General features: G+C 40.7%; 2 protein-coding genes across 2 annotated transcripts; one reads left to right on the top strand and one right to left on the bottom strand.

Moving 5' to 3' along the window:
• The first annotated feature begins 17712 nt into the window (after positions 1-17712).
• On the top strand, positions 17713-19984 carry LOC140937228 (beta-1,3-galactosyl-O-glycosyl-glycoprotein beta-1,6-N-acetylglucosaminyltransferase 3-like). Its single transcript, XM_073386770.1, has 2 exons — positions 17713-17750; positions 18647-19984. Exon 2 carries the CDS (start codon positions 18893-18895, stop codon positions 19859-19861), a length of 969 nt encoding a protein of 322 aa, XP_073242871.1. The 5' UTR covers positions 17713-17750; positions 18647-18892; the 3' UTR covers positions 19862-19984.
• Positions 19985-24824: 4840 nt separating this feature from the next.
• Positions 24825-25571, bottom strand: LOC140937990 (uncharacterized). Its single transcript, XM_073387543.1, has one exon. The coding sequence runs from the start codon at positions 25569-25571 to the stop codon at positions 24825-24827; it is 747 nt and encodes a 248-aa protein (XP_073243644.1).
• Positions 25572-27763: the final 2192 nt, after the last annotated feature.

The following is a 27763-nucleotide window of genomic DNA, read 5'->3' as shown; positions in this document are numbered from 1 at the left end:
GAGTTCAATATATAGGGAGTTGCGTGCGAAAGTTTAGTTGCATGTATAAAAAAGAGAAAAATACAAAGCGTAAAAGGTGCTAATTATCATGTAAATAGTGTTGCTTTGATATAATCAGATTGGGTGTTCAGTTTAGTATTTTTTCTTTGATAAAGAGTATTTCGTAAATTAAGCAATCCAGCTTTCCACGGCATTTCGAATTCTTCAGGATGGTATTGGTCACGTAGATCTTTATCCAATGGATTGTGTACGTCGCCTAGGTGTTTGCCAATCGCCGAATGTTTATGTTCGTCCATGCGTTAAAAAAGGTGTAGGCGGGTAAAACCTACGTAATCTGCATCACACAGATCACATTTGTTGCTGATTGACCAGATGTGGTTTAGCTTAATTCTCAGTGTAATTTTGATCTCATCGGCAGTTTTTTCCTCGTAAACACTGGTCACAGATCACTGTTTATTTTCTTTCCAAGATTCGTACAACGTCAGCTGATCTTTGATCCTTGAACGGCAGAATAAACCGAACGGGTGGGTACCGGTTTTTATTTTTGATGAACAAGAACGTGCTCTTGATCTTGTGACTTAATGAATGACTCTTTTCTGTGAAGTATCTGCATGTTCGGAGAAGCTAGACTGTTCACAGTCCCTTATTTTTTCGTGAGATCGTTTAGATATACCGCGTCTTACCGTCACGGGTATCTTGATTTTCAGATGTACCGAGGGGGCGGGCGTCGGGGATTATAAGTAGTTTTGACACTCATGCAAGATAGCAGCCCGTACTTACGGTCCTTACGGAAAAATAGAGGACTGTGAACAGTCTACGGAGAAGCAAATATTGCCTAGAATTTTCTATTGCTTGAATAGGCTAAAATTTCTAGATAAGCGTTCCACTCAGGTACAATTTTCGAAGCTTATCTAAAAAATTCCCTACGATTCTCTGAAGTTTAATTAATTTTTCATATTTTACTTTTTATGTTAGCAAGAAAGCTAAAAAGGTTCGGATTCCAAAATGTGATGGAGAGAGGAATAAGAAAAATTCTCACTTTTACGTAAAAAGTTCAAGAACTACATCTAAAATGTTTGGGAAAATAACACTAACTGTAGCCCTTTGTAATTTCGAAAAGCCTCAAGTTCCCCTAGGATGACCGAACAGATACAAATTTTATAGCGCCGCTTAGAGTGCATTTCTAGAAATCTAAACTGAGTACTCTGAATAGTAGGCTCGATTTCCGCCGTCTCCCGGGTCCGGTCTTTGATCCTCCCCGAGGAGAGAGAGCTCTTTCGGGGGATGAGTGAGAGCTCATTTTCTCGAACAGCGGCTGGTAATCTAGCCTAGGTTATCGCATTCCGCCGCATGGTCATGAGAAGGGATCGTTTGAATCGGGTGTCTGCATGGCTTTCATAATGGAGGAGGAGATCCTTGTTCGTTACTTTCTTGTATACACATGTTTTCAGTTAACTACCCATCAGTTTAGTTATATATGAGTTCCATTCCGATGAAAAGTAGTTTATTGCGAATTAGTTACTTCCATCGTGAAACTGATTGACGGGTGAACGTCACCGGTTCACTTAGCTTTGCTAGGAAAGCTGTAGCTGTTGGAATGTCCTTTACCGCAGTTAACATGTCGTCCATGTTTTCTCTCTTGTGGTAACTCGTTCTCACTTTCTAGCTTCTCCTCAATAAAGCACATAAACATGTTAGCCATGAGTGGCCCTAGCCGCATCATCGCTTCACCATAGATTTGTTCATACAGACTACAATTGAACTGGAAAAGTTGATGTTTCGGTAGCCACTCTTAGAAGCTCAACAGGGTGATCCTGACTGATTTTGAGGTTATGTGTTTCATTGAACCAATTCTGATAAAAGGCTTTGTTGGCAAGAATATGTATTGTTTCATCTAGGGGCACGTTCGTAAACTGAGCGCCGATACATCGTAGGAAACCAAAATATCGTTGTCGTTGAATTGCAGCTCCTGGATCTCTTCAGCAAATTGGAACACATCAGAAATTGTGTATATGTTGACTGACAGCTATTTCGATCAGCTTCTCGTCAAGACATTTGCAACTAAAGGCCGTAGTTGTATGTCCTCGTAGCTGATAGAATTGGTCGCATCGCTAGACGTTCCTTATGTGTCTTGGGTGGGCAGGCCACAAGGGTGTGCTAATCTAGACCCTTTCTGGTATACGGAATAAGCAACGTGTTAAGGAAGAATTTTCCTGACCACTGAATCAAGATGCTTTTCTTTCTCCAATAATGGGTGATAACGCTTTGGTGGTCTACCTCTCGTACTGAGTCTCTCTAAGGAAACTGGCTTGAATTTGGTTTCATCGGTGACAGAAGCTTCACTTAGTAAGCTTTGACCGGCGTAGTCAACTTTGCCATGACCACAACCCCTGACCCTTTGGCCGGTTTTGTAATGACTATATCATCTCGTTTCTTCAGTTAGTTGTATACCTGCCAACTCTCACGTATTATGCGTAAGTCTCACGCCTGACGGACTAACGCATCACGTACAATTTCTCTGCCTGATTCACGAATCTGGAAGAACTGTTCTTTCACACATAATTAATAACGAAAATTCAATTCCGTTTCAACGAAAATATTCCAAAAAGGCGCGTAAAGATGACTTTGTGTCCTAGTGAAATGAAAACATGCTAAAATTGTCGTCTTTTGTATAGCTTCGGAAGTGTTCAAAAATCGTCGGAAAATCTTTGGACATTTTCCGCTATGTTCGGAAGTCTTCGGAAAAGACTAGCTACGCCGGGGTCTGGGTCACCCTGCGAGCAAAAACACTTGTGAAGGCAAAACCATAACGACAAACCAGTGAGGGTCCGCCGGATCTTTAGTAGATCTGGATCAGTAAAATCTTGAGTACCAAATTTTAACCTGAAAACAGTAAACTGATCCTTACGGCAGGAAGAGTGATGGAAAAAATAAAGAAAGAAAACAAAAATAAAGTGGTGAATTATATTTGCCCAATATTTCGGGCCAACACAAACTTTCGGACAAACGTTCAACGGGGGCTTTAAAAGACAAATAAAACGAGAACGGCGCGCGTCCTCGAGATTTCTCCCTTCACCCTATAGGCTACACAGAGTCTCGAGTACGGCAAAATCAAGCAAGCTAAAGGAATTCTAGACTTTGCGTGAAACGGAATACAGCTCAAGGAATCCGGAATCCTCCGTCGGAGTTGGCATCCGGAATTCACGTTCCACTCATAACACAAAGAATCCGGAGTTCAGTACTTAAAATCGATCCGGTATCCATGATGTAGAATCCAGAATCCAAGATACGCGTGTGGGTTGAGATCTTGCGTGTTGAACTTTGGCCACTTCGATCATGTATTATATTGAACCCATATTGACTTTGCTTGAATTGAAAGGGAGGTGCTCAGGTTGTAGTTCGGACGCCTAACTTTGATCACATTGGCTTCCATAAGGAGAGGAGGCTGCCAGATAGCACCTGCAAGAAGGAGGTACCAACACTAAATCATATTGACAAGAAGAGGGGACGCATAACTAGAAACGTTCCCGGTCTTTTATTGTCAGATTGATTGTCATAATTTATTATATAGGGTACTCGAGCCAGAGTCGCCAGAAAATTGATATAAGTGTTCAAACTATGTTTATAAGGATTAAGAATGAGCAAGGATAATAAGAGAGAGGATAATATAGAGAGGATAAGGACTGCTTAAAATCAGTTTAAAAGTTAACGGAATTGTAAATCAGGACCTACAGCGGGAAAGGGTGCTTCCATACTTGAGCTATATAAGCTCGATTAGGGTCTTGTTATGCATGCATATTTTTTGTGCTGTGAAATAGGGTTCCTTGCACCTTGGGTACATGCCTCAGGGTCACCCAACGACAGTTTCCTCCTAAATGCATTGAAAACACTTATTAGGCTATCTAGTGTATCTCTAGAAAGGCATTCTAAGCGGCACTATGAAATTTGTATCTGTTCGATCATCCTAAGGCAACTTGAGTCTTTTCGAAATTACAAGGGCTTCAGTATTATTTTCCCGAAAGTTCCAACTGAAATTTAAGGCTTTACGAAACTGAGAATTCTTCTGATTCCTCTTTCCATCGCATTTTCGAATGCAGAGGTTTAGGTTTCCTTTTTCTACGAAACATAGATTAACCTGGGGAGTGAAACGCGAAAAATTGAACTTCAGAAAATCGCAGGGAATTAACCTGATTAACTTAGATAAGCTTCTAAAATTGTACATGAATGCAGCGGTCGTCCAGAAATTTTTAGCCTTCCTCAAGCTTTAGAAAATTCTGGGCAATTTCTCCTTCTCCGAACCGATAGTTTACACAGGGCTGGTTTACAGAATACATCGAATCCTACATATTCTTCATAGAATTCTAAGGCTGACTTTTTTTAATATGCCCAGTGGACGCTCAACAGGGAAAAAAATAAAAACAACCCGCTCATACAATGATAGCCTCGATTACCAGTTCCCTGTAATTCCTCTTTTTTTGCGAGTAGCTGTTTTAGGCACCTCTCCCCCTTCTCCATTCCTCACCTCCCCCTTCCCAAAGAAACTGACCACGCGTCTTCCTATCATTTACTCCTGAAACCTGAAACCTGAAATTTTCAATAACAAGGTCAAGGGATTTTACTTCAGTGCAACAAGTCTTAGTTTTCCAATTCGGCAGCATCTTCTACAAAGGTGACGACTTGAGCTGCCTTACGACACCACAAAAGGTAGGTTTTTGTACAGATCATAGTACACTGGGGTAGAGTTTACTGCCAGTGAGCTCATAATCACCAATTCGGTGTGAAATGAGCCTTGTAAAGGAAATGGTAGTGTTTCGACCGGCAAACCGGTCAAATACGATTTTGCACCAATACAGTTGACTAATATCAATTAAACTGTAATGTTTATATTTTATATATTCAACCTCTTGAACTCTTAGAACGTCGTAGTTAGTGTAAGCTGCATCTCGATATATGGATGTCGAAGTACAGCGCGCGCCATGTCTTCGGGCCCCACGTCTTGCATTGGGCGAATTGATTTGTTTGATTTTATTTATAGTCAAAAGGCAATTTAGGAATTCATTTCCCGGTGCATCCTCCACTACACTATCCAACAACAAAAATGAAGAATTGTGGATACTGGATTAACAACGTTTGGTACGGAATTTGGCTTTTGAACTGTCACTGAAGGGAATGCAAATGAATGTTGTTGTGGTTGTTGTTGTTGACACGTACCGGAACAAATTAATCCCCCTGTTTAGTGACTAAGGCCGGGGCTGGATCCGGTCTAATCCGTGTATATTATTATTAGTATATTTATTACTATTTTTCCTCCAGCTTTTTAAATTTAATTTAATTTTATATTTTAATCCTAGCCTGCGAGAGCATCCGGTTTTTACGGCTTTAGTTTCTAGTTTCACCGGCCGAGAAAAAACCTTATTTTTCGGAGGGAGAGAAGCGACGACCGGAAATACGTCTGCGGTTCGCAGCCTCTTTTAATTCTTGATCATTCATCATTCACAAGGATGAGTTTCACGCAAAGACGGATCGACGGCAATTATGAAAATGACATAAAATACCTCCTACAAACATTTAAATGTTTTTGACTAGGGTTGATAAGCCGAATAAGGTCTATGTTTTAGTCGCTCGACCATACGACTGTCTCAGACTCAGTGAGAATACCAGGATATAATTGACCAAAGGTCAGTCATTAATGAAATATTTATCATGTCTATCATCTACACACTCCACTGAAACACAAGAATTAACCCTCAGGCGTACAAGGGGGCGGCCCTCTGAGGTTTTTCTCGAGTTTTTTCTTCGACGAACAAACATCAGCCCCTGCCTTTTTTCAGTAGCTGTTCGTTTATCCCTAACGCGCATTTTGAGACAAGTTTAGTGATATCAGTTACTATGGTTACAAGATATGACGTCATAAGTAGCAGGCGGTATGACGTCAAGTCATTTTTAAGTGAAAATGTCTGTTTTCTCAACTTCTTTCAACAATAAAAGTAAAGCTAGTGGATAAAATGATGCAAAGTACTTATTGCTGCGGAGCGACCGTAGGGAGCGAGCAGCAACATAATCAGGATTTAAGGGAAATCTATAAGGGGCGACGAATTCTCGAATTCATCACTTTTTACCACAATGCATTGCATTTAACCAGAGTGCATTACGCCACGAACAAGTCAAATAAAAACACGGGGAAGTTCGCATCGTTCGCTGCCCAGACTAAGAGTTTTCTTTGTAGCAAATTTTCTACAGCACGGTTAGAGGTTTTACCAAATTTAAGACACGCAGGAGTCTTTCAGATGAGTACGATGGTTAACTTGGGGATTGGATTTCAATTCAAGAGCCTTTGACTAGAAAAAACCGGCACGAAACTCTGACATCTTTCATCATCGTTGGCAGCTTGTTTACAACCTACAGCGGCAGATTTTGTACCATATCTTGATCAGAGATCTCTTTTTGGAACAATTTCTTTCATTAAGGCATTTAATTTTGACATAAAATAAATCAAGAATGCTAAAACTATCCGTTTTGTTGCTGGTTGGCACATGGGTAAGTTTTCCTAGAGACTTTCTACACCAGAAATTCACACAGTTATTGTCTTTCTCTGCGATTGGCATCGTCGTGAAATGTAGACTGTTTTCCAGCTTTGTACTTTATAACTTCTAAAGCTATGGCAGTAGCGAATTGTGAGGCTCAGTAATAAAATGTGGAAACCAACGTTTTTAATATTAAGAAGGGCTGGGTAAGTAACTTGTTCTGTTTTTTAGCCTTTCTAAAATCGTTGTTTGCAGATCAATAGCGGGTTTTGTTTATGGCTCGTGGTCCGGATGCCTTTTTCTACGGGTTTACCGGTATAATAAACCATAGGTTTTTGACCAATCAGATCACGCGTACTATCTCAGTTATTTTATAATTAAGCAATAGACCACACTTTCTATGGGTTTACCGGCGTGATAACCCACGCGGGATGTTGGGAGAACACGAGAAAAGCTTGTAAATCACGAGCCGAAGGCGAGTGATTTACAAGCTTTTCGAGTGTTCTCCCATCATCCCAAGTGGGTTATCACGCCGGTAAACCCATAGAAAGTGTGGTCTATTGCTTTTATAAAATAACTTTTAGTAGAATGGAGTATTTTAGGTAAAAAATATGGTTCTAGTACCGTGATCAAGTCACGTCTTCTCTCTAAAGTCATCATAAGCCAATCATGACTCACGATTTAATAGCGTTGAACTTTCTCAAAACTCAGTTCAGTCAAACAACAAACAGCAGCACTTCAAAACACGAGTTTTTGCACTCATTACATGATAACTTATGAAAGCTGTTTTACAGGAAAAGTCAACACATATTCATGCGAACGTACAATGAAAGAATACGTTCATGGTTTGTTTACTACAGAAGTAGGAATTAATTGAACATCAGACTGTACGCAGCTGTATTTTGTTGAGTCGATCCGTAAGAATTTCGTTGTTACAGACGGAACTTGCAGTTATTGTAATAGAGGACTTCATTCACTTTTAACAAGCCGCAGTGGTTTAAGATCTGTTTTCTGGACTTTATTATGATCAAGAAATGCTGCGGTAACGACGTGGCTGCATTTGCGAAGTTGTCGCATGTAACTTTATATGCACGTACAGCGACCGATGGAAATATGTCAGTGGTGGAGAAAGGTTTCTTTGCCGTAGCCACATATTGGCGTTAATATTTGTCGATTCGTGAAGTGAGGTGATTTGAGGTAGGTTATGGCATCGATATCACCGAATAATTTGTGCAAATGTTGGAAAAAACCAGCCCGAAATTCTGACATCTTTCATCATCGTTGCTGCACCGTTGGCAGCTTGTTTACAACCTACAGCGGCCGATTTTGTACCATATCTTGATCAGAGATCTCTTTTTTTGGAACAATTTCTTTCATTAAGGAATTTAATTTTGACATAAAATAAATCAAGAATGCTAAAACTATCCCGTTTTGTTGCTGGTTGGCACATGGTTAAGTTTTCCTAGAGACTTTCTACACCAGAAATTCACACAGTTGTTGTCTTCCTCTGCGATTTGGCATCGTCGTGAAATGTAAACTGCTTTCCAGCTTTGTACTTTATAACTTCCAAAGCTATGGCAGTCGCGAATTGTGACCCTCAGTAATAAAATGTGGAAACCAACGCTTTTAATATTAAGAAGGGCTACGGTAAGTAACTTGTTCTGTTTTTTAGCCTTTCTAAAATCGTTGTTTGCAGATCAATAGCCGGTTTTGTTTAGGGCTCGTGGTCCGGATGCCTTTTTCTATGGGTTTACCGGTATAATAAACCATAGGTTTTTGACCAATCAGATCACGCGTACTATCTCAGTTATTTTATAAAGCTAAATAACTGTTACTTAATAAAGTGCAATAAACAGCAAGAAAAGTATCATGTTTCCAGAGAAAAGATAGTACACCCTATATTAAATATATGGATAAACAATCTGAATTTCTATCATTTCCTACAATTTACTGTGGGAAAACCAGAGTTGATAACCACTTGATCATTTTTTAAACAACGTTCCCACGAGTTCTTTATATAGACTCATTGTAATTATTCTAGTACTTTCCAACATGTAAATAGGACATTCAATGTCATTTTCGATTCTTTTAAGTCCCACTGCCTAACTAATGCCAGTATCAACAGAATGTGCCGCAGCATTTCTATCTTTTAGATACCCTAGTTTATGTGTTATTGTACATGTCAAGCACAAAATCCAAGATGGTGACTAAGATGGCGACAATGTTGGGGGACGTCACAGGCCTCCAGCAGCGCCACCACCCATAAAATGTATCTCTTCTTGTCTAGAAGATCAAAGGCTTTCCACTGAAAGTAAAATCATTTCGAAATACTGCAACATACCAAAAACGTAAGGGAGAGGTTCTATCAAACCCCTGGGGCTATGCGGACTTTCCTTTTCTACTTAATTCTTCCTCTTGAAGCGAGGGTTATAATTTTGTCGCAATTCGCATCGCGCGTTGATCAGCTGAAATGCGTCTAAGTTCGGCTTTTTACCGTCGAAACGTTGCTCATATATCTTTAATTAATGACGGTTCATCTTCCTGCTAACTCGCTTCTTGTTTGTTTGTTTTTCCTTTCTTTCTTTATTTCTTTCTTTCTTTCTTTTTGTTAGTGTCGTTATATGAAGATTTTGTAAAGCCTTTTGCTCTTAGGTCATCCTAGCTTAATCGAAAATAAAACACATACAGCGGTGATAAGCATAGATACTCGACGTTTTGTATGCTAGTCACTTTTGAAAATATATGTTGACTAGCTAATAATATCTACATGGTCAGACTGTTCCTCTTAACAGCTTACTCGGCTTTAGCCTGCTAAAACAGCCGTTTCTCCTCGCTCCTCGCCGCTGGGGACTTTTAGCGCGGAGGAACGTGTGCGACTCAGCGACAGACTCATTCCATACTGATGACGTAAAATCTGTCCGGAGTCCGGTCAGAAGCGCTGATTGGTCGACGGAGTAGTTACATTAGGGTCCTTTAGCATCACGTTTTTCATGGGAAACCGCAAACCGCAAAATGTCACGTGACCACGGCCTTGCGGTCACGTTTGCAGTTTGCAGTTCACGTTTGAACCGCAGGAAGGGCTTCCAGCGGTAAGTGATTTACGGCAAGGTTTTTTGCCACAAAAAGTGGTACAGCCTCGCATTTAAAGGTATGAACTAGCCTTTTATATCCGTTTGCGATGTGTTTGTTGGATTTTTTATCTCCAATCAATGAATTATTGCTGATTATTGAGCAATTAAAGTGACGCACTTCGACTTGATGAAAACAACATGGTGGTCCTAAACAATGAACACGTAGTTCAAATCAATTTTATGTTCCTTTCTGCCGTACTAACAAAGGAAAGTATTCTGTTCCAACCCAGAGTTAATTTTTTTTTTGTATCTTGTTACTGAATTCATACTTAACTCAGTCTCTGTTTAGTTCCTATTTTTAACGTATCACTTCGCGAATTTCATTTTATTTTGTTTATTTCTTTGAGACTGGGGAGCCCAGGCTTCATAAAGCCTTCTGGTTTCTTCTGGGCTCCCTTGCAACCTTACAATTCCTACATGTATTCTTGTATTGTATTATATTTTGACTAAATAAAAATGAACTGAACTGAACTGAACTGAACGCCTTGCTAAAGTTTGAAATCTCGGCAACGCAAAACTGCAAACGCGTAACTGCGGTTTGCCTGATGCTAAAGGTCTCTATTATTGTTTTAGCTATTGTTTACGAATGACAGACAAAAGACCACAAAGATGAAGTATAAAGGCGATGAATCTCTAATAAAGGAGTCAATATTTGAGGAATATAGTCTTCTCTAGAAGGAGAATTTGAGTTTTGCTGGAGCTCGTTCGCAGATGGACACAACACTTTACCAAAATCGACCAGGAGAAAAGTAAAATTGAACAAATTTGCATTTGGAACCCCATGACTACCGGATTTATTATTCTGTAAACATTTTTTTACGTCATCAATATGGAATTTCTGTCACTGAAAAAAAGTCGACCAGGAGAACCGTAAAATTGAACAAATTAGCGTTTGAAACCCCATGACTACCGGATTTTTTATGTAAACATCGATTTACGTCATCATTATGGAATTTTGTCCAGGAGACGCAGACGTCTCCGGCGGCTAAGAGCAAGGAGAAACGGCTGTTTTCGCAGCTTTCGGCTTATTTTAAAGAAGGCGGAGATGGAGAAGGCGTAAATGCTAAGGTTTCTATGAAAGGCGGAAAGAACTTGGATTTTATCCTTTTACTTACACTCACTTACTAGTTAGCCTATGTACAGATCAGACGTCCCTCCCCTCGATTTTCCTGAGAGAAGGGAGACATCTGTACACAGGCTATTACTAGTGAAACAAAAAATATACGGCAAGGCTGATCGAGTCGGGTGGGAGCAAACTACTAGATCAAAACAGAATCTAAAACAGTTTCTTTGCCTGGCGTTGTTTAGGGCAGGACAATAAAACGACCGTTCATATTTTATGGGGGAGGCCAGGGCTGGTATATATGATGACCCCGCCCCCTCTACATAAGAATTTTTTGTGTGGCGCGGCCATGTACCCCGTCACTGCAAAACTTGAAGAAGTTTTGTTGGTGATCCCCATACACCCAATAGGGAGTTTAATTAGCGACGTTTCGGAACGACGCACGCCAGCCGGAAATGGGCTTTTTGCATTCTTGAGCCGTGATTTTAAACAAATCTTTGGGCAAATCATCTCTTTAAGAGAAAAGAATTTGGTTGCGTCAAGGCATATTAAAAGTTTCAAAGGCTCACTTACGTTTGACGCGCGTTGCTTAAAAACGGCCATCATATGAAGGGATCATATATCCTGACGAAGCTCTTACTTGAACAAGGAATTTGGTCTCTCTTTTTCACGATGTATTCACTTTTGAAAGCCTTATAAGGTGGCTCTATCACTGCTATTAACGTTTGGCTAAAAGCAGGTTTCATTTCTTTTTTTTTTGTAGGGCCAGGTTACTGGTATGGCATTGTCAAGGGCCAAAATAGTCTTCCTTCTGTGCTTCATATTGGCAGCAGTTACCTTAATAATTTTCAATCAGTCAGACGTTGTCCACGTTAAGCCGAAAATGAAAAGTGCTTGCTGTACACCGAAGACAGAGTTGGATGAACAGGCGACACCATTCCAAACTAAAGTTAAAGGATTTGTTATGGTACCAGTTGGTCTTCATAAAACACGGAAACCAAATGGGGCGCTCGCATCGAATTCACCGAAGCCAAGGATAATGCAGGATGTGAACAAAAATGAGTCAAGATCTATAAAAAGGAACAACAGTAACAGTGCTTCAGAGCCAAGGAATAAAACAAGCGCTCCGTACACGGCAAAGCCAAAGGTATTCATTATCGGTTAATATTGTTAAAACCATGCCTCGCTTTCGTGCGTTTTAAAAGTACAGCTGACTATTACAATCTAGCGCAACTATGTGCTCAACGCGATTCGCTTTTTGATCTACTTGCTTTATTTGTCGAGTATTTGGATGGACTTAAATGTTTTCTTTTCTTATTTAGAATCCACACTAAGTAGCTAACAGTAAAAGCTGGGCTTTTTTTAAAGCATCGGGGCATGTACAAATTCCTTTGACTAGAAAAACTATTAGTAAGGAGTGAGAAATGGCGACATATGTGAGACGATGCTCTTGTAAACATGATCTGACATCGGAACATAATAATCCAGTACAGATTTTAATCGAACCAAACTGAGCAGATACAAGAATTTTTGAAAAAGAAAGGCTTTATAGGTGACTAAGGTATTCTCTACTATCGGTTTCACACTGATATAAACCAAGAGAGGATAAAGGGTACAGAGAAGGCATCCTCCCTACACACCCTACTCCATAGGTAATTCGTCTCGAGTTATTTTTAAGACCATAGATCCCAAGGGGGATAGGACAACGGCCAATCACATAGCGCGAATGTGTTCCGCGTGGATGACCCACGCTTAGAGCCACGCGTCCTTCACGAATTGACGCAGAAAAAAATGGCAGAAGACGCGGAGAGCGATATTGCTATTTGTTTTGTCGACGAAAACGACTAAAGAGAGATTTCTGCTCAAGCTGTGTCAGCGAAACGGAAATTAAAAAAGAATCACCCTTCCTCTCTTGTATAGAGCTAACAGTACAGCAGGGAAATCCTTAACACACTGAATGTTCTCTCGGGATCATTTATAATTTACAGTTTGAAGAGAGCAATTTCTGGTTTGATATTTATTCTTTTATTAGTCTTTTATTATTCAACAAAAATAACACTTGGTATCCTACTTGCTTTATTATATAAACGACCGCTTTCAATAGACCGGCGAAATTTCTCATTTTATTAAATCACTGAGGTTACGACAACTTCGAGTTAAACTGATTTCACGGGTTGTCAAAGAGTCTAGCGATTCCATTTTCCCAGGTGAGCGCCGACTCATTTCGCTTCAATATTCCGAAATGCTCTCGATCTCTTTACGCTTTCATTGCCTTTCGCCAGACATGTTTTGCACGGCGTTTAGTCATGCGGAACCTCCACGAAACATCCTCGCAGCGCGCGAGGTAACTTTATCCCGATTCCAAAAATAACTCGAGACGAATTACCTATGGAACAGGGTGTGTATGGGGGATGCCTTCTCTGTCCCCTTTATCCTCTCTTGTATAAACTTAATAATGATGTTTACTGCGGCGCTTTTCGACACTTTCTCCTAGACCGATTGGATTATATATTCGTGATGTAGGAGTAGGAGATATCAGTAAAACAAAAAGCAGCCCGCGTAGCAGGCGCTAGGAATAAATGGGCGCAAGAAAGAACGGCGCGCGCGAGGGAGACACACGAGGGGAGAGCTCGCGTGTTTCCCTCGCGCGCGCCTGTTCTTTCTTGCGCCGATATATTCCTAGCGCCTGCTGCGCAGGATAAACAAAAAGATGAGACTAACTCTTTTTGTCACATAAGCGATCCGACTTGCCTTCACGTCAGCGATATGATCGTCGTGTTTAAAATGCTATTTCTTTTAATCGTTTGATTTCATTTGTTGATTTATTGGTTTATTTCTTTACGTATATATTTTTTTCTCCTTAACAGATTTCTAAATGGTATTATTCTCCTCAGGAAAAGGTAAACAGTGAAAATTATTCAATTTAATACTTTTTAAGCTTAATCTCCACCTGCCTTTATGTGAGTCTCTTAGCCCCACCCAGAATGGCCTAAGTGTCAGCTGTTTATGATATTTTAGAATAAAATAAAAGTTAATGTTGACAAGCATTAACCTTTGAGCCTGCAGATTACTGCAGTTTACCCCACGTGGTATTTCCTTATTTAGCACTGTGCCTTATATATTATGCTAAATGCCCCCTCAGTCAGCACTTTCTTCGATCTCTGCAAGTTCAAACAGCAAGTTAAACTTAACTGGGGAAAGAGGGAAGAGAGATATCTCTTTCTCCCTTAGGCCTAATACTCAGGTTACACCACCCAGAAAGGCATTGCAGATTGCAATCAAACTCCAAAATACTCATGATGCTCTATTTAAAGGACTGTAGCTAGAGAATTGTTTTTGAAGACATCTTTTCAATAGCGACAGCATCGGAGTGGGAGTCGTAATCAGAAGCACGGAGGGCTGCTCAACTAGAGAGTTCTGATTCCGCTTACTCTGAAGTCGCGTACGATCTAGTTAAAACTAGGGATTTTCTGGCAAGGCACAGCCAAGTTCATATGAGTACTTTGAGGCAATACTCAAAGTGGGAATCGAAGTGGAAACGAACCTTGTCGAATGAGTGTCGGGAAAAAAAATGTTTATGGATTCCCCGATTTGGAACCTGCTCAAACGTGTGCTGGAAGGGGGTCATATTCTAGGTTCATTATATGTGTAACTTGTGGCAATACTCATTGCAGGAGTTCAAGTGGGAAAGGTGCAAGAGGCTTATATCTGGAGAAGAAATGCTGAAAAAGACTGGAACCTTGTCGAATGACACAGATATTCTTGACAAGTATCATCCTGATGAAGATTGCACGCATGTTTTAAGGACTCGCTTTCTTCATCCTCCAGTTTCTAGAGAGGAAAAGCAGTTACCAATCGCATTTGGATTCACTATTCACAGAGGTGCACGTCTGTTTGATCGTATTCTACGAGCTATTTACATGCCAAACAATGTCTACTGCATTCATGTCGACAAAAAATCTTCAGCAGTTTTTCGTAAAGCAATAGAGGCCATTATACGCTGCCTTCCAAACGTTTTTATCGCAGCAAACAGTGTTGACGTCACCTGGGGACATATTTCTGTAGTTCAAGCTCAATTCAGTTGCATGGAAGAGCTGCTAAAATCACCATCAGTTAAATGGAAATATTACATAAGTTTAGTGGGACAGGATTTTCCTCTTTATGATAACAAGCAGATTGTTCAAGCATTACAAGGCCTTAACAACACCAACAGCATACAAAGTTCTCCCGTCCCTAAAAATAATTTGGATCGAACAACATTTGTTCACATACTGAAAGACCGTGAGGTTTATAAAACAAAAATGCCAAAAGTGCTGCCCCCACATAACATTTTAATCTACAAAGGATCCACTCATATCATTGCTATAAGAGAATTCGTCGAGTTTGTTCTTCATAGCCAAATAGGAAAAGTCTTCTATGAATTCTTAAAAGATACTAAAGTCCCGGATGAAACGATATATTCATCTTTACAAAGACATCCGGAAGTTCCAGGTGGAATCAACGGAAATCAACCAACATGGATACCACGGGCCTTGCATTGGATTAGTAAGGAAACCAGTGGCATTTGTCGTGGGAAATGGGTGCGACAGCTATGTTGGATTTCCCTCCAAGATTTACGCTGGGCTCTTGGAGAAGATAAGAAAGACAAACTCTTTGTTCATAAGATTCCATTTAACTTCGGCGAGGAATTAATAGAATGCATTCTTGTGGCAAGGCAAGGAAGGAAATACGCTACTTCAGCGTGGAAAGAAGATAAGGGAATATCTAAAACGACTAGCATTTTGACTACTGTTGCACCAACGGTAAAGGAAAATGGTCGTCCGCATACTGCGAAGGAAAAGGAGATAGGCCTTCCGACTAAACAAAAATCGAAAGTGTCGAGTAATCGGACTGATACTTCAAAGGATAAGGTCGAAAATGTCCACGGTACACCAAGGCTTAAAGTTATAGGAACTGCAGAGGCATCTAACGCTTCAAAACGGCAGGAAACAAATAAAAAGGATATCCCTAAGACACCTACGCCAAAGGAAATGCAAGAACGCAACAAACAAAAAACAAGTAACAATGAAAGGATGAAAAGCAACAAAAAACCAAAATTTAATGAAGCAAGGCCTAGTGGTCCATTCACGGAAAAACCAAAGGTAACTCCGATTAGATTTCTCCTTGAACTTTACTGCACGCATTGTTTTTAAGTGCCCATAACCTATTAAGTACACATTACTACGAAAATTTCTGCGAAAAAATTTTGCGATTTGAACAAAACGTGATTTTTTTGAAACGTTCATACCATTTGGGCACTCCATCAAAACCTCTCGGGAAACAAAGGAGCTGTGACGTAGTTTAAGGAACTATGACGTAAATCAAGGAACACGTAACTTGATATACAGGTACACGAGAGTGGAGTTTTTGTAATATTTATGCTACTTAACAAACTGAAACAGCTGTTAAAAGTATACATGGCAATAAGATGCGTTGCAGTTAGATGCAACAAACAATGGCGGCCCTAACAAAAGGGTAAACACGCATAAAATTTCGATTTTCATTTCCCGAATTGGCTAATGACGTCACATATGAGCCTGTCATATGTTTAGCGGGACGAATGTTCCAAAGAAATTTAGACTTGAAAATTTTCTATAAATATCTGGACTCAAAAGAAAAATAAGAGAGTGTTGGCAGTCCATAAAAATATATCACGATCAAAACGCAACATTTTTTAGTAGAAGTTTTTGTATCGCGCGCAGTGATGTGTTCTTTCAGTTAACAAATTAAAACGTTTTGCGTTTTGTCAGTTAATTTCTTAGCTGAGATCTCTATTTTTCTCTCCACGAACTTTACTAACAATGGTTACAAACTGTCGACGCAATACGTTAATTATCAGCGGTTGATGGTACACAAAGGCAACTGGTTAACCAATTATTTTTGATACTGCCAATCTCGAGTTTACGCCTTTTACCTATTTCTCCGCAGTTTAGAAAGAAGCGAAGCCTAAAATTGTCCTCTTCTCTATCTCAGATCATAATCCCGTAACTATTCTGTATCTTAACCATGGTATTCTTCGAGAACTAGGGATTTGAGAAACTATTCTATTTTATAACAATCCGTTAAGCTTTATCGTACTTTAGTTAGCGAATAACGGCACACTATGCCAGACCAAACTGCGAAACCTTCACAATTTTTGCAAGCATATTTTATAGAGTGTTTCCATTCACGTGGCCAGCATCTATGCAAATTTATTGGAACAAGAGAAAGGGTTTGCATAAGAAAAGAGTTCAACTCCCAAAGGATTAGTTTGGGATACCAACATGGCCGCCGTTTCATTGTTTTGGGACTTCAATGTGGCCGCCGTGACGTCATGTGAAAACACTCTATATGAAAGCGAGAATCGACGATAGGGTCACTCAACAGCACGCACCGCTCTACCCGACATTTAGGGTGGGTACCTTTACTACAATCCAAGGCCAGATAAAAGTCTGGATTATCATGGGCTATTTCGTTTGGAAAAAAAACAAACAAACCCAGAAAAAAGATCATTTTCCATCCATTCGCATAGAAACGGTTCGCACTTGTTAATGTTGTGAGTGAACTGATCATTTATTGTGGGTATAACCCATGCGAGAAAATTTGCTTATGGCGTCAGCAGACGCCCGTACGTCCGTCCGTACAGTTTGTCAGGGTAGGGGAAGGGGCACCGAAGGGAAGGTAAGGGAATCCCACACATACCTAGAGTTTGTCTTAGTGAAAGGCAAACCACCTTACAGTCATGAGCAATAGAGTTGCTCCAGTAAAAATCTTAAAGTTTCTTGTGTTTGAATTACCCCAAAAACAATAACTTTCAAAAAATAGTTATTTTAAGAAAAATCCGGGCTTGGAAAATAGTGAGGAAAGGCAAAAGGAGTGCGATGTGCGATTAAATCGCCGAGAGAGACCAACACAGTTCTATTATTTATATATTATGTATATGAAATATAATATTATGCTTTTTCTTCTTTTTTTTATCAGATTCTTCATTGGTATTATTCTCCGAAGGAAAAGGTAAAGAGTGAAAATGATAGTATTCATCGTCTTAAGGGTTTGTCGCTAATGCCTATCTGATTTGCTTAGCCTTAAACTATGGTAAAACGGGCAACAAAAACGTGCAGCTTGTTTTGCAACCTTGCCTCAAAACCAGTTAAATAGCCATGTTGCGCGTTTTACCAACCACAAATCAAACTGTCTTGAACCAAATCAGGTTGATGCAGTTTGCGAAAAGTTGGTGCGGAAAGGAGAGAGTTCTTACTACTTTTTGCAACAAAATGTTACGCGTTTTACTGGCCCAAGACAAACTTGCTTTGCTGCAAGTGACTTATCACGTGTATTATGTGACTCCCGTATTCACAAAACTTGTAACAAGAGAAGTTTGAACGTGGCTTTTCAACTCGTTAGGTAGAATGCTGCTATATACAAGTTAAAGGATTTTGTTTCCCCTTTCAACGCTGCTTAAGATTTCAATACACAAGTAAGTCTATATATTCCAGTATAGTTTTCCCTGGGATTCTGTGAGGCATTTTACAGGGCCGGGGCTTCTTAAGACACGTGATTAGACCGGCATAGCGCAGTTACAGGTTCATTTTTTCCGTATTCTGTGTGGCAAGCGTTTCCTTGCAGTTTCGGAGCAAAGAACGAGAAACGGTCGAGAGTCAAAGACCACGCGAAAAATGGGGCGAGTATAGAGCGGGGAGGATGTCTCTCGCTCCAATTTTCCTGCGGCCAAAACCGATCGTAACATCCGTATTTCTTGATTCTAAGCCTTTTCAAAAAGAAAAACAGAGCGGTTAAAAAGAGCCTAAAGCGTTTATACTATTGTATTGGTAAGATTATGTAAGATGACTAAGATGCCACGGGTTAACATTTTAATCCAGTAACCTTAGCGGCGACCATTTTTCTTTTAGGAATCCAAGTGGAAAAGATGCAAGAGGCTTATATCTGGAGAGCAAAAAATCAAAAAGACTCAAATCTCATCGAATGACTCAGACATTCTGAGTATCTACAGGCCTGATCAAGATTGCGCGAGTGTTTTACAAACTCGTTTTGTTCATCCCCCTGTGTCAAAAGAAGAAAAGCAGCTTCCGATCGCTTTTAGTCTCACTGTTTATAAAGGTTCGCGTCTGCTCGACCGAATTCTACGAGCTATTTACATGCCAAACAATGTCTACTGCATCCACATCGACAAGAAATCCCCAGAGGTCTTCCGTAAAGCGATACAGGCCATTATACGCTGCCTTCCAAACGTTTTTATCGCAGCAAACAGTGTTGACGTCCTCTGGGGACATATTACTGTAGTTCAAGCTCAATTCAGTTGCATGGAAGAGCTTTTGAAATCACAAGTTAAGTGGAAATATTACATTAGTTTAGTTGGACAGGATTTTCCACTTTATGATAACAAGCAGGTTGTAAAAGCATTACAAGCTCTTAACAATACTAACAACATAGAAAGTTTTCCAATGCCCAAAAGTCAATTATACCGAAATAAATTTGTTTTCATATTAAAGAAACGCCGGATGTACAATACAAAAAAACAAAAAGGGCCGCCACCACACAATATTTCAATCTATAAAGGATCAACACATATTATTGCTATAAGAGAATTCGTCGAGTTTGTTCTTTATAGTCAAATAGGAAAAGACTTCTATGAATTCTTAAAAGATTCTCAAATACCAGATGAAACGATATATTCATCTTTACAAAGACATCCAGGAGTTCCAGGCGGAATCAACGGAAATCAACCAACTTGGATACCACGGGCCTTGTATTGGATTGGTAAGGAAACCCGTGGCATCTGTCGTGGGAAATGGGTGCGACAGCTATGTTGGATTACCTTCCAAGATTTACGCTGGGCACTGGGAGAAAAAAAGAAAGACAAACTTTTTGTTCATAAGGTTCCGTTTAAGTTTAACGATGAATTAATAGAATGCATTCTCGTGGCAAGGCAAGGAAGGAAGTACGACACTTCAATGTGGAAAGAAGAGAAGAGAATATACAATACAACTAGTGTTTACCATTCGACTAAAGTCGCACCAACGGTAATGGCGAATGGTAATTTAAATATTGCGAAGGAAAAGAGGACAGAACTTTTGAATAAACAGAAATCGAAGAATGGCAGGTAACTGGACTAATACTTGCTGTTAATTCAGAGGATTAAGTGAAACGCCTTGTTCACAGTATACTAGAACTGAAGGTTAAAGGTGTTATAAATGCAGCTGGTTTTCATTGACACGAAACACAAAAATACCTGTATTAAAGCTAAAGGTAGCGCAATAACTCGACCAGAACGTATGAAGGAACATTATAAAGAACAATGGCAATGTAGCAAAGCTTAGATATCCAGACAAAAGGAATCATATATTACACCACTTTCACATTGCCCATGATACACCTTGTTTAAGTACCGATGCCGATCACTTAGAAATGATATTAGGGAGGGGTGGGGGAGGGTGGGGTTTGGGTATCGGCCATCTTCTCCTAATGGCTTTCTCCTTTCGCATTACGCCTTTGATACAGGAAATATTTTATAACAGATGTACATATGTATCCTTAAAGACTGAATTAATAGTCTCTATTTATCATTATCACCATCAATGATCATCATTATAATTGTGAATACACTCCTTTTATAAATTAAAACGTCTCACGTTTGTGGCCAATTTTAAACCGACACTGATTCTACTTTCATGCTTTGAGCCTAAAATGTTCCCAACTTGACTTTTTGTTAACGTAAAATGCGTGTGGAATTTCAGGAAAGCAATACAAACTTGAGCAGGACACCAGAAGGAAAGATCCTTGTAATTTGCACCTTATGTATCAATTTTCTTTTACATATGGCCCAGCTATGCTTTACTTAAATTATGCCGCACCAGCCCTCTTTTGGCTACGAGAGAATTGATGAAAAAAAGAGGATCGATTGTTTTGCCTTTTTTTGTCGGTGCATCAGTACAAAATAGAAGGTTTACTTCGATCTGAGTCCTGCCAGTTGAGTTGGCTAGGTGGATGTTTCGATTGCTTCACTGCTGGATTCCATTAGGCGATAAAGCCAATTTTCTACGCTGACTGCGGGTCACAGAAAATGTATAGGAATGAACGCACTGGTTGCATAGACTGAGAAAATGTTCTCTCTTTTATGGAAACATGAACCTGCCATGGAATCGAATAGCACAACCAAATGCGGACAAGACCCCCACCCCCTACCCATACGGAAGTTTGCTTTTCAATCTTTCTGGACTTGGTCCTGGATTTCTTCCTCTTTTGCAACGCTACTTGTGCTCATTCCTGTTTAAAATCTCCTTATTTTCTTCCATTCCTAAATCCACGCAACAACAGGCGCACGTGGCAGAAGCAGAAGTCTGCAAAACAGTCCTTTTTTCCTCTCGGGGAAGACTGACTTCCGCGCGACGACTGTATAAAACCGCATATTTTTCGCGTCTCTCCATTGTCAAACTCTTCGTTTTTCGACCTCACTCCAGACTTTTCCTTTGAAGGTTCGCGCGCGCCTTCTTTCCCGAAAAAACGAACAATACGAAAAAACGCAAAGGTGATAATGGAAAAATTTGATGGGCTTCATTTACTTGGCTACCACAAAATCGGTCTACACAAAAGATTCATTTTTTCAGTCAGCGTTGGTTAATTTTAAATAAAACATTCCCGTTTCCCGCTACTTTTCCCTTACGATTCCCGCATCCCAACCCAATAAAAATAGCAAAATCCCGGTCCCGCACGTTATTAAAATATCCGCTTCCCAGGCATCTTTCAGGCCCGGGTACCCGGCGGGATCTTTTTTAGCGGGGCTCCCGCGCGCGAAGCGCGCCTGGGAGAGAGCCCTATACTCATGGAACACGGTCAACCTCTTTTCGTTTGGTTGTCACGTGATTGACCGAGCGTACGCGTCTACAGATTGTACGGGTGGGGTAGGGGAGGCTATCAAAAGGAAGGGAGGGGTGTCTCAGGCGTGTCTTGGCAGGTCCACATCTTTTATAAGGAAATTCACAATATGGTCAATTGACAGCTGTCAAAACAGGAGCTGTCCGCTGACCAGTTAGTTGTTTTACTAGTACAATGTCCATTTCATACTTTCTAGCTAGTTTGGGAGCATAGGAAAACTGATAATGCACACACATTGGACATCAATATTTTGATCAATTGACAGCTGTCAAAACAGGGTACCCGCTGACTAATATCACTTGACCGTATCACGGGTTTAGGTGTCGACCCATGGAAGTCAAGTATTTTTTGAAGTGATCGCAGGCTCAAGTTTTTTTTTTTTAAATTCATATGAAATATGTTGTGTTTATGTACCGTACAATTAAAATTTTGATTACAAACTGACCTCGAACGCGAAAATTCAGCCAGCTGTTACCGGCAGGGAAGACAGTTGCTTTTGACTTTTCTCACCCTAGTCAAGCGTTGGTCACGTTCTACGTTCAATTTTTATGCTCTAATTGGTCAAAATTTGACAGGTGAGTTCATGCGGAAAATTTATGCAGCATCTTGAATCTTGTTTACTTTGACAGCTGAGGCTGACAGAGTTTTTTGTTAACTTGTGATGTTTTTAACTGTCTTTTTCCACTGGATGTACAAAATGAAATTCAGCTGCTATCAGGAGTCTTCTGTTATTCATGGCTAGTTTGTTTATTGGGTTTTTGGTTGGGAAATACGTCGCTTGTCAAGGTCGGAAATCCGATTTCGGATGGCATTATTTTCGTTTACACCTTGCTTGATGCGTAAGAGGGTTTCAAAGTCTGAAACGATACTGGCCTTACTTGACACCTTTCAGGAGCTGCATCTCGAATGGTAAGCCAGAGTAATTATTGTATTAGATGTTTGTTTTTTGTATCTAATTTAATGAAGTTGAACGTAGTTTATGCGTTTATTTAGTTTATGCACGTTTCTAAGATTTGAGACAATGATCTGACCGAGTACCAGGTTTGATATAAGCTTACAGAACTTTAGCCTTTAGACAATTTCTCATCGCAGATAGAAAGAAAACGTTCCAAAGAATATTTAGTTATAATTCTGGCTGAAAAAGAAAGCTTTGAGCGATTTTCTTATCTCGAGTTCGTCTTTGCAAAAAGCAAACACCGGGAAGCGGTTTAAACTGGTTTCAAAACATGAACTTAAGCTTTAAGCTTGGAAGACTCAGGATTTTTAGAGACAATTTAATACTTGTCTTCCTGAATGAAAATAGACCATTTTTCAGTTGTGGACTAAGCACCCTAGCCTTCGAGTGAATGTGAGGCTCACGGTGACCTTGTTTTGATACAAACCTCCTTTGCTTTGTTATGGAAATTGTAAGTGAAAAATACTGGTTAGCATAAGAATAACTTGATTTACATGATAAAGCAGGAAGGTTTGTCTCAAAACAAGGTCAAGTCCAGCCTCGGTTCCATACATAACTGTAAAATGGCCTCTTGTTGTCTCTGTATATTTTTCACCGAATTATATTTCTTTTATTGCTTGTTAGTAGTCTCTCTTGTGCCGATTGTTTTCAGTGGTTCAGTGAACATCGCTTGCAGTAGTACTCAAAATGCCGCGCGTTAAACCATTTTAAAATAAAAAATAAACATATTAAATTCTTTATTATGTTGGACCGTAACTCTGTTAATGTTCATTCAAACTCTCGCCACAGCTTGCACTACAAAAGTCACAACCGGATGGCCGTTTAGGTGATTTTGGAAATTTTCTCAACGGTTTAGCTAAAAGCCCACGCGTACTTCCATCGTCCTTTATATTGAATGAGTGCAATTTGTATTGCAAAATTGTGAAATACTGCTGTCTGTCCAAGGTCTGTATGATAAAAACAGTGCCTCATAGTACTGTTTCACCTCAGATGTGATGAATAAATGGCATAAAAGGTTGGGTTACACGCACCCAGATTTGTTGCCAAATTTTTTAAAGTAAACTTGTCGAACGCAAGAAATTCGGCCTGATTTTTTTTTTTAGGCCTAACTAATCTACGGTGATCAAGAGCTATTATGGCTCTTAAATATGATCGAAGATGATTACCAGTTTTGGGGTGTACATATGAGGCTATCAACTCGACAAGATTTGGTTCACTCTTGGGCTGTTTGCAAATTATTTTTCTCTAAAATTACTTAGCCTTCCCATCAAAAGTCACATAAATGTGCTCTAAAGTTAACTGAATTGTGGAATACAAGTTTATTGTTTGATTTAAATTATAAATTTATTAATGGGAGCCTCGCTTTTAGCCCTAGCTAAATCTATATATTATTCAGGAATACGGTATTTTATTGCTGCAATATGGATATTTAGTATCTTGTTTTTCTAACTTTTTGGTATTTGGTATTTAGACCACCTCTCGTAAGCGACCACCTTCCATAAGAGACCACCAATCCAAAATTTTCCTAGTCAAAGCCTTACAGTTAGAGCCTCTAGTAAACAACCACCTCCTGTCAGCGACTGCGACCATGTTTTGGACCTGACGGTTAATGATTTTCCATAGTTTTTAACCTCTTGTAAGCGACCACTTGGGGCATTCTCTGATCTCTATTTTCGCTAGGTATGCACTATGTTACTTAGAATATACGAAGAACTTTAGTGACAGCACATATCGTAGCTAAGACATTGCATGCAATAAATTATCTTCCACAAAGTAGATGTGGCTGGCGTTGACCTCTTCTCAGAAGAGACCCCCTGTGGTTCGATTCTTGTAAACGACCACCTCCTAAAATTAAGCGACCACACAATCTTTGCATTCTGGGTGGTCACTTACGGGAGGTTCGACTGTCCTGCCAATATTCACGGTCCCTTTCTGGAAAAATCCACCAGTTGTGTATGGTGTAGGTCTTTGTTCTTCCAGAAGTTGTAGTAACCCTTTCGCAAAAATCCCTCCTTTTAGGTCTGAAAGTACATCAGGCAACTCAAATGTGTAATGTTATTGAGAGGCGAAACAGGCTATAACACAACAGCTTTAATCGAGCTAGTACAAGTACAAGGAGCACATGGTAAAACAGCCCGCCCGCTAAGACTAATGGGACATCTAAAGCGATTACATCACATCTCCCCTCTAAGTCGGAAACAAACTTTTCTTATAATCAAACAAAGTAAAGTTCAGAGTCTCTAATCTTTAAAACGTTCTGGAGGTCTTATCTGGCGACCACTTCGCGTGGTCCTCCTAGGAGTAGTAGATGTCGAGGTCTGGATAGGACTGTTGATCTTAACACTGGGCAAGGCTTGATCAGGAACTGCACTGTCTCTCTGGTTTCCTGCTTCAGGTGGGTCTGGTAGGAGGTTCAGGTGGCGTCTATTTCTCCTCAGCTCTCCATTTGGGGTCTCTACTGCGTAAGACCGTGGGGTGCCAACTTTGTCCAAAACTGTCCCTTCGACCCTCCGGTCCGGTAACCAAACACGTTCTCCAGGGGAGAGGTCTGAGAGGTTCTTTGCAACGTGGCGCTTGTCAAAATTCTTCTTTTGTCTAGCTTTGAGGGAAGCATCTTTTTCTCGGAACTGCTCCAAGTAATGCCAACTGGGGATTAGCTGCGCTGGAACAGTAGGGACTTGAGTACGGATTTTTCTTTCCATTAACAATTCTGCTGGGCAGAGTCCACTCTCAAGGGGTGTGCCGCGGTATGCCAAGAGAGCACTGTAAGGATCTTGAGCTTTCTTAAGCAGGTGTTTCACTGTTTGAACTGCGCGTTCCACTTCGCCATTCGCTTGTGGATACCTTGGGCTGGTCGTAATGTGGGTAAATGCATACTCTTCTGCGAACTGGGCGAATGCGTTTGACGAAAACTGCGGGCCGTTATCTGACACAAGTTGGTCCGGTATACCATGTCTTGCGAACATAGATTTCAGATGTACCACCATATCCGGTGAAGTTGTACGGGTTAGCTTAGCAACTTCAACATAACGCGAGAAGTAATCAACAACAAGCAGAAAGGTCTGACCTTTCAGTTCAAATAAGTCTGCGGCAAGTTTCTGCCAAGGGCGATCGGGTAGTTCCGATGGGATCACTGGCTCGGGTCTGTTTACACGCTCTTTGATGCACGTGGAACAGTTGTTCACCAGTTCCTCGAGTTGTTTGCTCAGGCCTGGCCACCAAACTGATGTTTTGGCTCTCTCTCTGCATTTAGTAATGCCTTGATGGCCCTCATGTAACTTGTCTAGGACATCAAGTCGCATAGACACAGGAATCACCAGTCGGTTGCCTTTCATTAATAAGCCTTGCTGCACTGTCAGGTCACCTCTCTCTTGCCAGTAGGCTTTAAGTGGAGTAGGAAGATGGGATTTCTCTGGCCAGCCATCAGAACAATAGGTGATGAGTTGCTTAGTAACTTCATCTTGCTGTTGCTGGGACCTCAGCTCCTCAAGTCGATCTTCAGTAGCAGGTAAGTGCTTTATAACTGAGTCAAGATAGGCTTTGACATCATCAGTCAACTTTTCTTCTTCTTGGTTCAATGGTCTAATAATGGGGGCTCGTGACAGAGCGTCTGCAGTGCAGAGGTCTTTACCAGGTACATGGCTGATTGTGTACGTGAAGCGCATCATTCGCATTCTGAATCGCTGTATTCTGGCGGGGAGATCCTCAAGACTCTTGGAACCGAGCAATGACACTAAGGGCTTGTGGTCTGTTTCGATGTGGAATTTGAGTCCAATCAGGTAGTCTGCAAAGCGTTCACTTGCCCAAGTTATGCCCAAAGCTTCTTTTTCTATCTGCGCATAACGCTGTTCTGTGGGGCTCATAGCTCGTGAGGCGTATGCAACAGGGCGCCATTGGTCATTTTCTTGCTTCTGCAATAATACAGCTCCCAGGCCATAGGATGATGCGTCACTTGAAAGTGTTGTTGCCCGATGTGCATCATAGTGAGCTAGGGTGGGTGTAGATGCAAGGCTCTGTTTCAGGGCTGAGAAGGCCTGCTGTTGTGCGTCACCCCAAGACCAGTGGTTTTTCGAACTCAGGAGGTCTCTCAGTGGTTTAGAAAGCTCTGCTATTCGTGGCTGATATTTGCTCAACTGGTTAACCATGCCTAGGAATCTTCTTAGACCTGACTGATCCTTGGGGGTTTCCATCTCCAGTATCGCTTCTACTTTCTTGGGGTTAACACGTACTCCTTCGGAATCAATGATGCTGCCTAAATACTCGACTGAAGGTTTTGAAAACTCGCACTTCTCTTCATTCAGAGTGAGGTTAGCCTCTTGGAGCTTGTGAAGAGTTGCTTCCAGGTGTTTATCATGTTCTTCAGTCGTTCTGCCAAAGACTAGAATATCATCCATCTGACAAAGGGCACCATCAGTTCCTTCCAGAACTTGTGAGATCCGTTTTTGGAAATGTTCAGGGGCTGAACTTATCCCAAAGGGTAGGCGGTTGAAGCAGATTCTCCCAAATGGAGTGATAAAAGTGGTAAGTTTTGCTGACTCAGGTGATAAACCAATTTGCCAGAATCCTGAATTTGCATCCAGCTTGCTAAACACGGTCGCTCCAGATAGTTGGGCTAGGGTGTGGTCTACACTAGGCAGCGGGTGGAACTCCCTCAGGATGCTCTCATTGAGGTTTGTTACATCAACACAGATGCGTACTTTCCCATTAGCTTTTGGTACAACTACCATTCCAGCACACCATTCAGTTGGTTCATCTACCTTGGAAATGATTTGCATTTGTTCCATCCGGGAAAGTTCTTCTTTGACCTTTGTAAGAAGGGGTACGGGAACTCTCCTGGGAGTACTGAGTGCGAATGGTTTGGCCTCGGGTTTCAACTTTATGACGTAGTCAGGACCTCGAAGTTTTCCAAGTCCAGTGAAAAGTCCTGGAAACTTTGCATTGAGGTTTGTGGCTTCCACAGCATCAACCTTTTGTACTATGGCAAGAGTTTCTATAGCTGGACGACCAAGCAGGGCGTTGCGGGCACCGTTCACTACAAATATCTCTTGCTCCGTTGTTTTGTCTCCTTTCTGGATTTTTCCCACAAAACATCCACGCACAGGGAGTGAAGTATGAGCTGGACCAAACAATGTCTTGCTTGATTTTACGAGGGTTGGAGTCGGTCGTAGCGCTTCGTAGA

This window comes from Porites lutea, chromosome 5 (assembly GCF_958299795.1).
Source record: "Porites lutea chromosome 5, jaPorLute2.1, whole genome shotgun sequence".
Taxonomy (NCBI): domain Eukaryota; kingdom Metazoa; phylum Cnidaria; class Anthozoa; order Scleractinia; family Poritidae; genus Porites; species Porites lutea.
The sequence above is the reverse complement of the archived record's forward strand: the minus strand, read 5'-3'. Positions and strand labels throughout refer to the sequence as shown.

What these genes read in the sequence shown, in the direction of transcription:
- LOC140937228 (XM_073386770.1), top strand. Translation starts at nt 18,893, where the DNA reads ATGCCAAACAATGTCTACTGCATCCACATCGACAAGAAATCCCCAGAG.
- LOC140937990 (XM_073387543.1), bottom strand. Translation starts at nt 25,571, where the DNA reads ATGGTGGTACATCTGAAATCTATGTTCGCAAGACATGGTATACCGGAC.